Source organism: Candoia aspera, chromosome 3, assembly GCF_035149785.1.
Source record: "Candoia aspera isolate rCanAsp1 chromosome 3, rCanAsp1.hap2, whole genome shotgun sequence".
In the NCBI taxonomy this organism is placed as follows: domain Eukaryota; kingdom Metazoa; phylum Chordata; class Lepidosauria; order Squamata; family Boidae; genus Candoia; species Candoia aspera.
The window spans coordinates 45,312,460-45,331,388 of record NC_086155.1 but is presented as its reverse complement, the minus strand read 5'-3'; the positions used below and the strand labels follow the sequence as shown (position 1 = coordinate 45,331,388).

Sequence of the window (18,929 nt, the reverse complement as noted above, 5' to 3'; positions counted from 1 at the left end):
TGCACTCCAGGTTCCTTTAGATCAGGGTTTCTCAACCAGGGTTCTATGGAACCCAGGATTCCATGAGCGGTCACTAGGGGTTCACTGGGAGATCATGATTTATTTAAAAAATTATTTCAAATTCAGGGAACTTCACATTAAAGAGGTAAGTTTCATTCTTTATTTTTACTTTAAGAACACCATTAATGCATATATACAGGCCTACACATGAAACAAATATAATAATTTTGTGACTTCTTGTCTTTATTTGAGCCTGAATATGCAGGAGTTCCCCAAGGCCTGAAAATATTTCAAGGGTTCCTCCAGGGTCAAAAAGCTGAGAAAGGCTGCTTTAGACACACAGTCTGGCAGCAGAAATTTCGGTTAATTATTATGAAATCACTAATTCTCTATTCATTGTTTTTATCAACTCCATAGGAAATATGGCACTTTGCCTTCTGAGAAAAGGTGGATGAAACACAATGTATGGCATGCCAAGTCCATTGCAGTTTGCCAACCATCGTTTTGCAGTTCACAAAAGTCTCAGTAAATATCTGGGCTTTAGCCTTTCTGACATTTCCAAAGGAAAGGGACAGCTAAAGATCTGGCATGCTACTATATGTGGTTAGTGGCTGCATTCAGTCTGGAAAATCACAAATTCACACACAGATGTAAAGGCTTTTTTAAAAAAAATTCTCATTGCTGAAGTCAGGGCCGCAACTAGGGTCTGTGTCACCCAGGGCAAACATGGATTCCGCACCCATTTTGGCGCCCCCCCCAGCACTCATTTTGGCGCCCCACCAGCACGTAGCTGGGGGCACATGCCCGGTTGTCCCGCCCTAGTTGCGGCCCTGGCTGAAGTACCTAGGAGTAAAGATCAGTACAATGGATGTGTTTAAATTCTATCCATTTTTCAAATGATCCAGGAAAAGCTTCTTGGTGCATCTATGGGTCACTTACATAAAATGTTAATAGTTTTTAGAGGGATGAAGTGGTTCGCCAGATTGGCTGTGATACTCAAGCTATGGGTTGCCTTCTGTTTGCCCTCTTAAAAATTTCTACTTTTTACATTTTTCTAGCACCAAAAATGCTGCCTGGCAACATTACCTGGACATTTTCCAGCTCCAGTGTAAGCATTAAATGGGATCCTGTGATTGCCAAAGCAGATGAGTCTGTTGTCACTGGCTACAAGGTATTTATAATCTGTAGCATTTTTTCCCCATGAGTGAGTGATTCTTAATTTTTAAAGAGCAGTATAACAAATCAGTGCAGCATGTGGTGGAACAACACATAGTTCTGGGGGTGGTGGGGTTGCTGCATTAATCACTGAAGATCAGATTCTGCAACCAAATTCTTGGTTCTGTGTCTGCTGGCAATTTTGCAGGTCTTCAGGATGTGCTTTCAACCTACAGGCTACTATCTATAGTCCTAGGCTTACTTATTGTAACTCCTGTTAAATTTGCATAGGATCAAGATAGGCATATTTCGGGCTGTTGAAGAATTCGTGCAAATTTTCTGGGTACTGATTTGTAAGAGAAGGAGGAAGAAATTGAAAAACATAGGAGAAGCTAACAGTAAACTCAAAGTGCTTTCATCCACAGATGCTGTATCGCCCTGATTCACACTCAGCTCCTGTTCTATACATAGCCAACAATAATTGGATTGAAATCCCAGTCCAAGAAGATTCAACTCATGCTCTAGTGCAAATTAGGACAACAGGTCCAGGCGGAGATGGTGATCCAGCAGATGTGCACATTCTGAGAAACAGTGGTGTGTCTGCCCTTTCCTTTCCTTGTTATTTTGTATTTTATTTATTTATTTATTTATAACATTTGCATACCACTTTAGTAAAAAATCTTGAACTGGTTTGCAATAATTTTTTTCCAGTAGATACACCATTTCACCAGATTTCACAAGATCAAGAGCTGTTGTCTTCCAAAGCAAACACATTCATTTTCCCTTTCTTGATTCTTTCTTCCTTAATTCCCTAACTAGTGTAATATTAGGAAAACTAAGAATAAATGATTGGAAAAAAAATAACATTTATTTCTGGGGTGACCAATGCCAGTTTTTTCCCTTCTATATTAAGGAATCAATAATAGCACAAGTTCCACACTTTCATTTCTGAACAGCAGCCAATTTGCTGTACATGACTGTTTCTCAAGAGAATCATGGTTGGTAGAAAAAGTGTTGAAGTTATTACAAAAAGTGTTGAAGTTATTACAGAATCAGGGAAATTGGATATGGAACCCATCTCATGAGCATCTGGCATGTTTCAAGAATCTAGGTTTCCTGGTCCTTGGATAGTGATGGAATAGTGATGGCATAAAGGAGTTGAATTTTTCTCTCCTTAGATTAAAATTTAAGATGGAGAAGAATTACAGAGTTGCAATATTCAATTTACATTTGAGACAAATATTACTAGTCCATGGGTTTCATACATCTAGCCAGAAAATGTAAAATATGAGTTCAATAACACATTTGCTATATCTCCTGTTTGTTAGAAAGGGAGGTTGTCATTTATTTTAAATAAATCAACAGAACTATTTTTTTTTTATGCAGGCACAAGTATGATGGTGGAAAATTCTTCAGGTCACCCAGTACTTCATACAATGGTTGCCCTAACTCACGCATTAATAATGCTTGCTCTCGCTGGCTCCTCGGAGCTCTGATATTAATCACTAAAATGGAAAGCATTTCGATAAGATTCTTTATAATCTAGCAAGTCAACAGTTCACCATTTGGACTACAAATTTCTACCACAACTGTCTGATTGTAGAGAGTACCTGGTGGAAAAGGACTTGAGAAGAAAATGTACTTTTTTCTTTCTTTTTTAAAGAATATATAACATTTCATACAAGACATGAGTCTTTAACCAATCAGATTTTTTAAAACTTACAAAACAAGGGATAATCTCTGGAAACTGGATGTGTCTTTCATATTACTGTATTCAGTAGATTTTTCTGCCTTACAAAGCCATGTGCAAAAGTGACAACACTCTTAAAACTTGATCTTTTTTTCAGTAAAAAAAAAAAGACAAACAAGAATAAATACGTATCTTCTAAGAGAAGGTGTCTCAAAGGATAAGCATGTTCCATATCATTCCCAACTGCAGCCAGTATTGTGCCAAGGACTCTGGTATTGAATGTTAAAATGGAACTTACTGAAGGGCAATATTGTCCCAATAAACTTTTTTCAAGGCAACTGGCTGGAGAAGACAAGCCAATAGAAGCTGTCGGCCATCTCACACTGCACAGACTTTTGATGAACAAAACAATGTTGAGACTAGTTTGCTGAAAGTGGGATATTGACAGCTCACTGGTGAAACCAAAAACATAATAATAATAATAATAATAATAATAATAATAATAATAATAATAATTTGCCTTGTACTTTGGCTTTTACTTAGTTTGCATTTCTTGTCATCTTTCATCTGTGCTGTTCAAAGAGGTTCAGGGTTTATGCATTCAAACTCAGAAACAGTTGATTGGTTCTTGCATTTTCTTTTGGTTCCTCAGTAGTGGGAGTTTTATGGCAGGAAGGAAAGATTTGGAAACAGGTCATAAGGACATTTGAACAAGGAAGTTACTGCAGAATTTTTATTCCACCTTGTCAGGAGATACACAGTATCATTTACCCAAAGTTCATCAGCCGAATTTGAAGCTGGAGAAAAAAAGTTCATTGAGTTGATATGATACGCCATATATATATATATAAATCCTCAAGTTAGATATGGTTATTGGCCTGATCACTGATTAGAAATTTGTTCTGTGTGGTATTGATCATTCTCAGAATTGGTTAATAAGAATAATTAACATCTTGAGTTTAATTTTGCCAAAGGACAGTATTAATTTCTCAGACTGTTCTTCAGAAATTTAACTTCTCCTATCAATGTGTTCAGCTGCTTAGTTGTTTCTGATCTGAACAATAAGGAAGGGGAAATTCCCAATATCGGAATACTGCTATGCTTTTCTAAAATAACATTATACTTTCCTGAACTCAGCAGAATAGACTGCTGATTTTTTTTCTGAATGGAAATTTCCCAGCTACAGCAAAACCTTGATGTAGCAGACCATTTGGTAAGGTAGGGATGTCCTTCACCCATGAATGTTTGTTAAATCTGAATACATCATTTCAATCAATGTATGACATTTTACAATATTTGATAATTATACAGATTACATAAAGTGATAGAAATGACATAAACTGACAGTAATAACATAAATGTAAGTGAATTTAGCAGTACTTCAGATATGATGGAATTAATGTCTTGTTTTGGAGAGATGTTTGGATGCAAATTTAAAGTCTGCTAAATCCATTATATTGAGGTTTTACTGTACAAAGAAGCTTCCTTTGTCTTTTCCCTTATAGAATCTTACACACACAGAACAAACTGAAGACCTAATTTTTCCAGAGTACGTATGTATGTATGTATGTATGTATGTATGTGTGTGTATGTATGTATGTATGTATGTATATATATATATATATATATATATATATAGGATAAGGTCCTATCCTATATTTATAACTAGATGCCCAAGGACTATGTGGCCCTCAGAACCCCCATAATTAATAATAGCCAAGACTCAGTGTGGTGTTGCCCATCATTTTTAAATGGGAGGTACATGGAAACTAGTGTAAACCTTAGAAAAGATTTTTAAAATGTAAAGCTCTAAATTTTATGCAGAAAAAGATCCAGAAAAAAGTAGAGATCTTTGATCCCATCCTTCCTGCATCATCATCCCTTCCCCCCATTTAGCTCCTCACCACTAAAAAATGACCCAGCATTAACATTAACCCATGCACTCTACAGATGATTATGATGATGATGTGCCATCAAGTCATTGTCAATTCTTAGTGACTACATAGATAGATTTTCTCCAGGAGGATCTGTCCCTAACCTGGTCCTTCAGCTCATGCAACTGTGCATACTGCACTATTGTAACTGAGTCTATCCATCTTGCTGCTGGTTGTCCTGTTCTTTTTCCTTCCACCTTTCCCAGCATTAGAGCCTTCTCCAGAGAAGTAGCTCTACACATAATATATCCAAAGTTGGATAATCTGACCCTGGTCATTTCTGCCTCAAGCGAGAACTCTGGGCACATTGATTTGCTCAATGATCCATTCATTTGTTTTCTTGGTTATCCACAATATTCTCAGGAGTCTTTCCCAACACCACAGTTCTAAAGCATCAATACTCTTCCTAGCTTGCTTCTTCAGAGTCCAACTTTTGCTTCCATATAGTATCCCAGGGAATACCATGGCTTGCATGATTCTGATCTTTGTAGATATAGACGTATTTGAATATCTTTTCCAAGACCATCATGGATGCTCTACAAAGTGCTAGTTTGTGGTATATTTCTTGACTGCTTGTTCCTTTACTCTTGATGGTTGATCCTAAAAGGCAGAAGCTATCCACCACTTTGATATCTTCATTGTCAATTCTAAGGCTGATTGTTCTACCTGTTGTCATTAGTTTGGCTTTCTTTATATTTTATTTTACTCCCATTTTTCACTGTGCTTCTTGACTTTTATTACTAGGGCTTGCAGATCCTTTGCATTTTTGGCTATCAGGGTAGTGTCATCAGCATAGTACTGGTTATTGATGTTTCTTCCTCCAGTTTTAAAACCACGTTAATCTTCCAATCTAGATTCCCTTAATATATATTCAGGATATAGGCTAAATAGGAAAGAGTATACAACCTTGTTGCACTCCTTTGCCAACCTGAAGCCAGTCTGTTTCACCATGTTTTGTCTATACTGTGGCTTCCTTACCTGTATATAAGTTTCTCATGAGGACAATGAGATGTTCTGGGATTCCCATTTTTCTGAGCACTTTCCACAGCTTGATGTGATCAACACAAAGGCCTTTCTATAATCAATGAAGCACATAGTGACTTCTTTTTGGTATTCTTTGGCTTTCTCGGTTATCCAGCATGCATCAGCAATAATGTCTCATGTTCCTCATTTTTTCCTAAAACCAGCTTGGACATCTAGCAGCTCTTTTTCTGTGTAGGGCTCTAATCTGCATTGGATGATCCTAAGCATTATTTTGCTAGCATGTGAAATTAAGGATATTGTACAATAGTTTGCACACTGTTAAGTCTCCATATTTGGTTTTGCAATGTAAACTGACCTCTTCCAAACTATTGAAAGTGGGCCACTTTCAATTGTTTTCCAAATATACCTTTTCCATCTCCCTATAGGTTTTTCTGGGAGAATCCTGTTTTCAGCTTATTAGAAACTAGAATTTTTAAGATACCCATAGGGCAGTCCAAACAGAATTCCTTATAGCCCAAACTGGTATTGTTCAGATTATAAAGCAGCAAACTACTATTTCCTTGACAGTCAGTCTGGTGTAGTGGTTAAGGCATCAGGCTAGAAACTGGGAGACTGTGAGTTCTAGTCCTGCCTTAGGCACAAAGCCAGCTGGGTGACCTTGGGCCAGCCACTCTCTCTCAGCCCTAGGAAGGAGGCAATAGCAAACCACTTCTGAAAAACCTTGCCAATAAAACTGCAGGGACTTGTCCAGGCAGTCTCCGAGAATCAGACACGGTTGAATGGATAAAAAACAAAACAAAGCTATTTCCTTGTTCCTAATAATCTTCTAGTACCTTACTAAACTAAGAGCAGATTAAGGAACTAAGATAAAATAAATTTTAGCCAAAATTCAATCTGAGAATTTATAACCTAACACTCACTTCTTGAACCTATGAAGTGCATTAATATCTCTACCATATAGTTACAGATTGGAGCCCAGAGACAAAAGTCCAGAAAAAAATGGGGCAAATTCCGTGCAGATATAAGCAAACTAGTTTTAGAAATTAAGCAGAGGCAGCATTCAGAAGTTCTACAGCCTGAAAGCAATACTGCGAAATGACAGTTTTTTCAATACTGTGAAAAAACAAACACAGAATAAGCTATCTAGTATTGTGTTATCAGTATTATACCAATACTTTTCTATTCGCATTTTGTTCAAGATGTCCTGTTGTCATCCAGTTCTAGTGTGTTTGATGCAGTAGAAAGTTGCCATTTTTCAAGAATATGAAAATAGTTTCTCCTTGCTTGGAAAGGGTATATATGTGTGTGGTAGGAGGATATATGCCGTACTCCTTGGCTAAAAATGCTATATATATATATAAATGCATGCTGGCTGGGGAATTCTGGGAATTGAAGTCCACACATCTTGAAGTTGCCAAGGTTGAGAAACACTGACCTAAGGGATGAGACACAGTATACTTTTATGTCAACTTATTCTGACAAAAATCATGTGAAGATAGTATTCTCCATTTGGAAGCTTCTTCCTTGACAGCTAATGGAATACTGTATAATGAATGACTCAGAAGTTTGACCTGTGAACCATGTCCCCTTATCTCTGCCACAGACATTGCAGATGGCTTTAGACAAACCATAGCCTCTGGACCTCAGTGCCTCACTTCTAATAGGGAGATAATAACAATGTTGACTTGCAGTACAGGGTTATTTATGAATTCCAAGACAGTGCCTGAGGAGCACTCTGAAGCCTGAAAAGTAGTATAAAACCATGGCGGATTTTCCGGTTACTTACATTGTTTTGCTATACTGTAGTTTATTTTTCCCTTTGTGTTGACTTGAAAGAACATTTTGGATAGCAGCAAGAGAACTGAATCAGTGTAGAAAGAACAGTTGGAAGGAATGGGGGAGTCTATACCACAGAGACGGCATTGAGAAAGGTAAATCATAATCCTAGGACAGTTTGGGCTGGGGTGTTTCATGCTCTTATTTAATAGCATGCAGGAGATAGGCAGTTGTGTGGTGTGTAAATGTATCATGGTAGAATGTATTTTAGACTGTTGAAAACAGCTCCAAGGGAATTCCTCCAGGGTAGTGAAGCCCTCTTTTTGTATTCCATCATTCAATGCAGAATATTTCAGTTGTGCTTGGATTGAAAGAAACTGACTTTGTATCAAACTTTTTGCTTGTAAAAGAGGCTACATTCATGAAATAGATTGTTATTACTTAGGCAACATACTGATGGGATAAAAGCTGGACAAACGAAAACCACAGATTTTTTTAACGTTTACAAATCTTAGTATTTCCTTGGGGTGAAAGGTGGATAAATCTATTTCCCATATTTCCTGCCCCAGCTCTCAACTATCTCTCTAGAACACTACTGGTAAAATTTAATAGTGATACATTGAATGGAAAGCATATCTCAGTTCACCTTTTTTCCATGAGTGTCACTCACAATTCCAAACATACAGTCTAATATAATTAAAAAATAAACAGCATTTTGCAATATAAAGTCATACGATGTATTATTATAGCTCTATGTAATTACTTTTGCGTCCATATGTTTGTATATATTTATATGTACATTTGTTTTGTAATTTGTATTGTTTTGTCTCATTCATTAAAATACATTGGTTTTGTTTCATTTACATTCATACCCCAACTTATATATAAATAAAAGTGTAGTATGTACTCAGATTTTAGGCTGTATCAATATTTTAAGCTAGAGACAAGTAGAAAGTGGATTTTGGGCCTTTAATAGATTTCTTAGAGGTTAGCAGATTTGTAAGAGTTGTTACAGGGTGTTTCTTTGTTTTTGAGTTCCAGGGAGCTTGCTATAAGTAGCAAGGAAATCTAGACAAATTTCGTTATTCAAAGGCATGTTGAAGGAAGGCATATTTTTGCCTCCATTCTTATTCTAGCACCTCACTACCCCACATAATTTGAACGATTTCTATTCCATTTGCAAGAATGGAAGAAAAATCATATATTCCTATTTTTCCCAATATGGATATTCTCCAGAGGTATGGACTTCAAATCCTGTAATTCTGAGCAATGGCCATAGTGGCTTAGGAGTTCCTAAAGGTAACAGCTACTTGCCTGGAAGGCACCCATCTTGGGGAAGGTTGACATATTGGCAGAGAGTTAGGGCTAAACTTGAAATCTCATCCCACCCTCCATCTTTTCAAATACGCTCATGTTGGAAGTGGAAGAGATTTCTAGAGTGACTGGCAGGAGAAATTCAAGGATGGGACTATCTAAGGGAAGCCTCTGCCCATCCTAAGGTCCAAACTCTTCTAACCATGGTCCTAAATATAACCTTCAAGGAATCATAGGATTGTGGCCAAGGCTACAAATCAGCAAATCCCTTTTTGAAAGCCATGGACTGATTAGGTAGTTTTAAGGAAGTCACTCTTTTCCAGTCTCACTTTCCCTTCCCAATTCAAGTTACTGTGCTTTGTACACTTGAAAATCCATTTCTGTGACTTAACATAAATATTCCATACTTTAGGCTGCTAAAACAAAGGGATCTTGTAGAAAACCAGCCAAGGATTTTTATGTAAAAGAACTACAAATGTAGCTTCAATAATGAAAATAAATTCCTGAACTGAATACATGCTTAAAATCTCATTTTCTTAATTTAGGAACTGCCATCCCAATAACCATCATTTCTAAATAAGCAGGCATACAGCACCCTATGTGTATATATTTAACCACAAATGCATCATGAAAACCCCATTTTATTTTTGCACCTGGTTTCAGTTGGTGATTTTAAAGTTCTAGTACAAAAATCAAGATGTAGTCCACAAAACTGAAGCCTGTTTCAAACATTTTCCCATTATAGTGCAGAGTCGGCATTGATCAAAAATAGGTTTCTCTGTATCTCATGTGTCATATTCACCAACTCTCTGAAAACATACTCTAATCAAGACCCACTTTAATTGAATGTTATCGGAAGTGCTTTTTTAAGACCAGAAGAAAATGAGGCAATCTCATTTCACTGCAAACTCATCCACTGCATTTTTGTCACTAGTACAGAATTTGTTCTTATACATAAGCTCAGTATTACTAGGTTTACCAAGACATTAACAGCATTATTCTGTTACGATTTTTTTACTGTTTTGATCATGTTTATGTACCACACTATTTAAATCTTAAAAAGTAGAAATACATTTTGTCCACCTTCTTTTAATATTGTTGTCCACTACTGGCTGTTAAGATCTTTTTTATCTGATGTAAATATCCAATTCCAAGAAAATTTAGGAACATAATTAGTACTTATGGTGACATGTACAGTAAGTTACTTTATGGGAACTTGTTTGATTTATGAAGCAATTCAGTGGCCACTAGAAAAATTTAAAGATGCTGTAACAGCCCCTTACATATATCTAAATCAGTGCTTTAGAGCAGGAATGAGCGGAGGAAAAGTGTAGCTTTACTGGAAAATCTCATGGTTTTAGTAAAAATAAAAGTCCTCTTCAGACTTTAGAATTTTTTAAGTACAGAGAACAGTAGGGATGCCCATGCCATTATAAGCTGCATACCTAAAGCAAAGGTGCTTCTGTTTTCTACTAGTAATGGGGAAACCTGATATCACAAGGTTCCTGACCATCCAGAGTTTGGTGACTGAACTCGAACAAATGTACTTTTCCTTCAGATCTTTTACGTAATTAATGGAGGCTATAGATGGAAGGGGAGCAGCACCCATGCCAGTTGCTCTTAGCTCTTTTAAATTTTGAATGACTGGATAAGGCTCCAGGAGATGCCTGCCATGTGCGCACCCTGGTTTAGAGACCACATCATACACCATGGATGTATGCTATCCTGGGTAAATACCGTATATTGAAAAATAGGCATCTTTCCTCATTCTCCCAAGTGACCATTACTTAGACACAAGGAGAATGTAGTGTTCTATAAAGTTGCAGTAGCAACCACAAAGTCTACACAATTACAAAGCTGATTTGACACAACACACAAACAGCAACCTGCCATTGCCAGCCTCAGTTTAGGTTCACTCCTTGCTTTTAACTTGAAATCTATGACCACCTGTAATAATTCCTGGTCTCTTCTACTGATTTCTCCATATATATGGAATAGAACAATATTTTCTCAGTAATTTTGTTGAATGCTATTTTTTAAAGCAAACAAAAGGAAATAAGCACTGTAAGTAAACTATAATATTACTTACTGACGATGGTAGCACACAGTTCTTAAATAAAGATCTGTGAAGACTCTAGCAAATTTCTCCAAATGTGACTTTTATTTTAAACAAGTAGGAGCACAGTTTGAATAGAGGATGGAAATGGAGTAATTTGACTCCAATTGTCCACCTCAGGTACTGCTGGTAAATAGGGCAATTATCCATTTCCCTTCTGTCTTTCTAATCTCAGGGTTTAAATTACCAAACGTTCCCTATCCAAAACCATTTCTTCATGGCCATTTTAGTATGTTATGTGAATTTATGTATACGTTAAGATATTGTTGAGCTACACTTTAATGTTCTGTTTTTCTGCTTCCATTTAATCTAACCTTTAACAAGCCTTCAGTCTGAAACACAGGGTTGGCTGTGTACATCTTACAAACCCAAAGATTGACAGGAAAATAAACAGAGTGATTGTTTCACTTCTGGTGTCAAGTAAATCAGTTAGTTCACATTCTCCACTTCCAGTTCTCATTCACATGATTACAAATGAAAAATGCTAGGAAACTGCAGTATCAAGCTCTTTTTAAAAATGAAGAAGTCATTGGAAAAATTATTTCAAATCATTAGAGGATAGACTATAGAAAGAGTCATGATGTAACCTTAGAGAGAGAGGTTAAACTTTAATTGTATTTATAACTGCTGTGAAGATCAGAAGCCACTTCTTTATATCTTTCTTCTTTTTCTCTACTTTTTTTTTTACTTTTTCTTTTATTTCTCTTTCTCTTTCTTTTTTGTTCTACTTTAGTTTGTATTAGTTCTCACTATTGTTAAAATTTTCATATATATATATACATATATATATATATAGAGAGAGAGAGAGAGAGAGAGATTATATTGAATCAATAAAAGATCGGCATAACAAGAGCATGATAAAAGCTGAATTTCAATACTGGTGATCAAGATATCCAAGAAAGTATTCACTTTAACAATTCAGTATGGATTCCAGGTAGACCCGGAGCTAATGAATGTTATATCCCAGCTGATTCATATCTTTTAAGGTTAATTGGACACCTGTTGATGCCCTGGGATATAACATAACTATTAAACAGTATTGCTATGCTTGAAGGCCACAGCTGTTTGTTGTGGCTCTGTTGCAATCAGAAAAGTTCAGGCGGGTAAGGAAAGGGCATGGACTCGGTAATAGAGCATCTAAAGCAACTGTGATGGCCAGCAGGAATAACCTTGAAGAATGGGAGGAAGACCCACAACCAAGACAATGGTCAGACAAAAGAACTCTGAGTCCAAGGCAGAACTATAATTTGAGAAAGCATCTCAGACTTGACCTTCCCTAGCTCTCCAGAAGATAAAGGGAGGGAGGACAGATGTGCATTGAGACTTGCAAGATTGATGTCAGCCCTTTGAGATAAACCAGACTAGGAAACCAAAGTTGTGAATGCTAATACTGTTTATTATACGGTTACAGCAACAGAATCTTGTAAGTCTGAATGTGCCTCCCACCTCCCTTGTTTATCTTTATCTGGCTGGAGAATTCTGGGAGTTGAAGTCCACATGTCACAAGTTGCCAAGTTTGAGAAACACTGCATTAGATCATGAAATGGGTTGTTCCAATCTCACTAGTTGCTTATCTCTATCTTACACTGTTCTTCCCAAACTGGGAGGGATTACCATTCCTACTGAGTCTAGCTGTTGGCTAACCGGCTAGGAATTTGTGAGATTTGTGATCCTAATACATTGGGAGAGTATCAGTTTGTAAGAAACTGATCTATGCTGACTTGGAAGAAATTCCAGTGTTGTAGGGATCCTTTCCAGCCCTGAAAACTGAATTCAGGGTTTTCTACATGGAAAGCATGTACTGAACAAACACCCAAAGATGTACTGATTTACAAGTTTTATACTGTCTTGAAAATGTTTTATGAAACTTAAAATAATTAAGGAACAGATTATATTATTGTTCTCTAATAAATTAAGTGAAACCATGTGATTTCACACCACAAAATAACCTTAATAAGCTGGAAGCATAAACATTAATATAGCAAAATCATTAAAGACAGCAGTCAGCATACAGCAAGACTGCAAGAACGAACGTTTTATTCCTCAATATATCCAGAGTTATTGGGAACCTTCACCAAATAGTAGAAAATGTTGTGCAACAAGATTCCTCCTACTGCACCACTTCCAATGCCGATTAAAAATACAAACAGAGCTCTTTGGCGCCAAGACTGCTGCTGCTTCTGGACAGGAACACTGGTGGCATTCTGCTGGTTTTTTTCATTCTCACTTTCTAAGTGCTGTTCCAGAGTCAAGGATTTGTCAAAGTTCAGATCCACCAAGTGACCAGGGATCACACGAAGTCCAAAGTAGATTCTTTTGACAATCTTATAGGTTCTCATGAACTGCACATCACACCTGTACGTCCCTGCATCATATTCCTTGGCTGGGGAAAGCTTAATGACAAAGCCAGTAGTCTTGAACGGTTTAAAGAGAGCATCATCAGTGGTAATGATACCTCTGGCTAACCTCCATGAATAACTGAAGCTCTGGATTTCTGGGCCAATTTCTGCAGGAGACAAGCACTGGAATTCAAAAGGCTTACCCACAAGAATGGTGAAATGGAGCATTCCACAGATCCAGTTGGTCAAGCACTCCACTTTTTTAATGTCACAGTATCTTCTTTCACTCTTAGGCCCAATCTGACATGTTTCTTCAACTTTGTAACCCATGCCACAGGTCACGCTACAGCTTGTGGAACTGATTAAAACTCTGGCAGTAGCAGTTCTCAGTTTGACAGGAATAGTAATTGTTCCAACAGAAGCCATGGAAAGAGGTAGTCAGAAAACAAATGCTAATATTTAACAATAAAATAGGCTTCTGCTGTCATCATACCTGAAGAGTCCTTTTAGGAGCCATTCAGTTGTCTGATCAAATGACCTAAATGTCATTCTTTTAAAACATCAATAAATATTCCTGATGATTAAAATAGATCCCACTTTCCGAGCCAGATCTCTGGACATGAAGAATCCACAAAATTCAAAGACCACTTGTTGACATACTGCCAAAAGAAAGAAACTTATTAACGGGGTAAAAGGTGGACACTTATAAAAGTCAGTCTGCAAGTGATGAAGTACAACTGCTATCATATATTAAAAATAAATTTATTATAAACTTTTTTGAGATTTTTAAAATGGAAAGTTTTTTGTAAATATTTAAATAAAATTATTCCCTTAATAAAATATAAGAGGAATGTAGTAAGTTCTTCCACATAATTGGTATTCTTTGTATTTTTCAATGTAAGCATTGGTCCTTAATCGATCGTGCGATGCCTGAAGCAGCCAAATTAAGAAACTTATCTTCATCAGTGAGTACATCTTTTGTTTCAGCTTATAAATGGGCCATTAATATAATGTTTTAGTCATGATAAAAGAGATCATGAGAGCACCGCTCCACACTAGCTTTTCACTTTGATACTAGTCAAAGGTATTAGGAACATGTAAATCTGGGATTTTTAATACAGGTCTTAGCATCAGTATCCCATGAACCAGTGAGCTCCAGCAACAGGCTATCCTTTTTGTTTTTTTAAAATTCTCTGGTTTGGACTAGAAATACAGAATCTGACAAAGCCAATTTATGCTATAACTATGTTTTCTCAATTCAATAACACAACCCTGTGAACAACCAAGCTGCCTTAAACTGAGACAGACCATTGCAATGGCTTGCCAAATCCTTTCCAATCGCTCTCAGTCCTACTGTCTGAAGATGTGAGGGATTGAAACTAGGATCCTTGGCAGACAAAGAACATTCTCTAACTACAGGGTTCTGCTCAGCAGAGCAGGTCACCGGGAACAGGGGATCTCATAGGACAGAAGAGGGAAGCAAATCTACTATTGATTTAGGGCATTAGGAGAATGATGGAGGTGGATAACTGACATGCTTTAACCCCAATTCTATCACTGAGATATGCCCACCCTTCCCATAAAAACAATTTTATTCCAAAAATCCCATAATGTAGAAAATATTGGGATGGGGGGGGCAGGATCAATACTTACACAAAACTGACATCCACATTATATATTCAAATTTAAACGAATTCCAAATTTTATGGAATCATAAACATTTGTAAGTATTTGTGATTAAAAAGATGCACCTTATACTAAAGGTATTAGGAACATGTAAATCTGGGATTTTTTTTTTATTCTCCATGCTAACCAGATACTATTAAGACAGAAATTTCTTTGTCTGGTTCTTTCCTTCATAGTGCTCATTCAACTACTTACGCCTTTGTGGCATGGAGTCAGTTTTAAAATTGTGATGTCACAAAGAAGCATTCTATAATCAAACTGTACACATCCTGAAAAGCCAAAGCATTACACCCAAACCGTTGTTTGAATAGCTAGTTCTTCCAGTGACAGAAAGGTAATATGAGTAATCAAAACTTAGCTGATGTGTACTTAAAATATGTATTAAAAGAATCACAATTATGTAATCATCTACAAAACATTAATCATATATGTATTTAATAATCTACATAATAATCCACTGTATGCCTTTCTCTACAATGACTCCCATGGCAGAAACTGGATATCCATTGTGATCCTCCAGTTGGTTTGGGGCATGATTTATGGCACTAGACTCAAGGAACTGAATACCTGGAATGGTCTAAGCCCAGAATTGGCCTTTGGAGGGTCTTGCCTTACTACTCCAACCTGCTCCTTTCTCCCATATTGGTTCTCCAAAATACAGGACCAAGTATGAGAGAGGATTTTGTGAGTTTCTAACATGCTTTCCCAATCATAGCACTGCTCTCTCAGGAATGGCAATTTCAAGGGACAGGTGCAAATCATCATCATCATCATCATCATCCCTCCATGGAAACCACCTTGTGTACCTAAAATATATATTAAAAGAATCACAGATTATGTAATCATCTGCAAAACATTAATCATTTATATAGTAATTTCTGGGAGAGAGGCTTGTGATGCTCTGATGAGGTTGAGAGCTATGCTGGAGGTAATGTAATCTACCGGAAGGGTCACCCATGCCAGACAGGTCTCAGAAGAAGAGCCAGACTGTGTATCCATCAACCCACTAACTATGGTGAGAAAACAGAAAAAGAATCCTATTCTGGATCAGTCGTCGCCCAGGTCAACAAGGACTGTGTCAGGCGTTAGAGTACCCGGGCATCTGTCAACAAGTGGACAATGGGACTCAGGAGCTATGGCTGGGCAACCAGGGCTTAGCCCTGTAGGATTACTGAAAGAACCACCACCACAGACAAGACAAAAATATACTGTGTTTGAAAACTGCGCCATTATGGCCTATTATAAATCGGAACTAACAAAGCAGGGATACTTAAAGCAAATGTTTGAACTTTGGAAAGGAATTTATCCAGACTCAAATATCACTGAACAATGATTAGCAGATCAAAGGAGATTCATTACCAGAAACAAAATATTCAGGGATGCAGAACTGGAAGAGATTTTGAAAAATTGTGAAAATAGAAGATCCAAAAACAATAGTAGAATAGTTGAAGAAACTCAGATAACAACAATTGGAAATATAGAGGAAACAGCTTGTATGAACTACAGAAATGATAACATAGAAGAAGTAATAACAACAGAACCAGTACAGGTCAGCACTGAAACAACCTATGAACTTACCCCCACTGACAAGAAGACTTAAGAGAAAATTATGGTGTATGCAGAATTATCAGTAGAAAGACAAAGCCTGACAGCACTGAAAATAGTGCTCAGAAAAGACCTGACACCTATAATGAAGGATGTGAATAAGGCAAGGATTAAAATAGCACCTATCAAACAGAAAAATCAGCTTGCCTACAGTACAGCTTTGTACAGTACAGTTTCAGTACAGTACAGTACACCTTTGACTGTGTGTACCATAACAAATTGTGGCAAGTTCTTAGCAGTATGGGGATACCAAGTCATCTTGTCTGCCTCCTGAAGAATCTGTATAACGACCAAGTAGCAACAGTAAGAACAGACCACGGAACAACAGACTGGTTTAAGATTGGGAAAGGAGTATGGCAGGGCTGTATACTCTCACCCTACCTATTCAACTTGTACGCAGAACACATCATGCGACATGCTGGGCTTGAGGAATTCAAGGCTGGAGTTAAAATTGCTGGAAGAAACATTAACAATCTCAGATATGCAGATGATACCACTTTGATGGCTGAAAGCGAAGAGGAACTGAGGAGCCTTATGATGAAGGTGAAAGAAGAAAGTGCAAAAGCTGGTTTGCAGCTAAACCTCAAAAAACCAAGATTATGGCAACCAGCTTGATTGATAACTGGCAAATAGAGGGAGAAAATGTAGAAGCAGTGAAAGACTTTGTATTTCTAGGTGCGAAGATTACTGCAGATGCTGACTGCAGTCAGGAAATCAGAAGACGCTTAATCCTTGGGAGAAGAGCAATGACAAATCTCGATAAAATAGTGAAGAGCAGAGACATCACACTGACAACAAAGGCCCGCATAGTTAAAGCAATGGTGTTCCCCGTAGTAACATATGGCTGCAAGAGCTGGACCATAAGGAAGGCTGAGAGAAGGAAGATGGATGCTTTTGAACTGTGGTGTTGGAGGAAAATTCTGAGAGTGCCTTGGACTGCAAGAAGATCAAACCAGTCCATCCTCCAGGAAATAAAGCCAGACTGCTCACTTGAGGGAATGGTATTAAAGGCAAAACTGAAATACTTTGGCCACATAATGAGGACAGGACACCCTGGAGAAGATGCTGATGCTAGGGAGAGTGGAAGGCAAAAGGAAGAGGGGCTGACCAAGGGCAAGGTGGATGGATGATATTCTAGAGGTGATGGACTCATCCCTGGGGGAGCTGGGGGTGTTGACTGACAGGAAGCTCTGGCGTGGGGCTGGTCCATGAAGTCACGAAGAGTTGGAAGCAACTAAACAAATAAACAACAACAGTACAGCAGTGGTGGTTCCAGAAGAACTGGGTATCAAAATTAGAAAACAAACAAAATAATATTCAGTCCCAAAATGGAAGATCAGATTGGAGGTCAAGATAAAATAATTAAGACCAGATGTGAGTAATTCAAAGAACATGAAAGAGCAGAAATTGAAGAATGTAAGGATAAAGACAAGCCTAATAAAAAAGTATTGGCTTAGCACTAGAAAAATTGAAGCTTTGGAAATCATAAAGCAACAAATAACAGCAATAGCTAGGAAAATTGAACACTATGAGGCACAAATCATCCAATTTAAGCAAAATCAGCTATTTCAGCCACAGCAGAGGCAGTTCTACCAAAGTATAAATGGCAATAGAAATTCTAAAAAGATGAATTTTGCTACATTTTGAATCTGATGTTCTTAAATCAGTACATGTTCTTAAATCAGTCCTTGGTTAATGACCACTCGTTCAGCAACCATTCAAAGTTACAATGGTGCTGAATGAGTGGTACTTATGAATGGTCCTTGAAGTTCTGGCTGTCCCAGCACCCCCGCAGCCGCATGATCATGATTTGGGCACTTGGCAACTGACTCGCATTTATGACTGTTTGCAGTGTCCCACAGTCACATGATTGCAATTTGCGACCTTCCCAGTCAGCTTCCAACCTGAAAAATCAATCAGAAACAATGTATTTGCTTTACAACCATCATGATTCGCTTTACAACAGCAGTGACGTGTTTTATGGCCACCGCAAAAATGGTCGTAAAATCAGGTCCAGTCATGTGGTGCATCACTTAATGACTGCATTGCTCAGTGACAATTCCAGTCCCTATTGTGGTTGTTAAGTGAGGACTGCCTGTATACTATATATTTTGCAATATTTTTCATTTTCTCAGTTCTGAAGAGGCCCATTGCAATCCATTGTTTTTTTCAGAATATGTTTGTACTTCAATTAAACTGACCTGAGTGTACCAAAAAGTATCATTATCTTAATAGCATGTGGTTGTTAGGAGTTGAAAGTGACTTGATGGCACATAATCAATTAATCAAACAATCAATTGATCATTCAATCAATTAAGAGCTATCTTGAA

General features: G+C 37.4%; 2 protein-coding genes across 2 annotated transcripts in view; one reads left to right on the top strand and one right to left on the bottom strand.

The window, feature by feature from the left end:
- The window catches only part of CNTN2 (contactin 2), a 57,122-nt gene extending 53,821 nt beyond the window's left edge, over nucleotides 1-3,301 (top strand). Inside the window, exons 21-23 of the mRNA XM_063297524.1 lie at nucleotides 1,059-1,171; nucleotides 1,581-1,749; nucleotides 2,542-3,301. Of these exons, the coding sequence (XP_063153594.1) occupies nucleotides 1,059-1,171; nucleotides 1,581-1,749; nucleotides 2,542-2,651 (392 nt within the window). The 3' untranslated portion in view covers nucleotides 2,652-3,301. The remainder of the gene's footprint in view (nucleotides 1-1,058; nucleotides 1,172-1,580; nucleotides 1,750-2,541) is intronic.
- Nucleotides 3,302-12,991: 9,690 nt separating this feature from the next.
- Nucleotides 12,992-14,338, bottom strand: TMEM81 (transmembrane protein 81). The gene has a single exon (XM_063300088.1). The coding sequence runs from the start codon at nucleotides 13,732-13,734 to the stop codon at nucleotides 13,006-13,008; it is 729 nt and encodes a 242-aa protein (XP_063156158.1). The 5' UTR covers nucleotides 13,735-14,338; the 3' UTR covers nucleotides 12,992-13,005.
- Nucleotides 14,339-18,929: the final 4,591 nt, after the last annotated feature.

Bases quoted from the DNA above. Each gene is read 5' to 3' on its own strand.
- TMEM81 (XM_063300088.1), bottom strand. From the start codon at position 13,734: ATGGCTTCTGTTGGAACAATTACTATTCCTGTCAAACTGAGAACTGCT.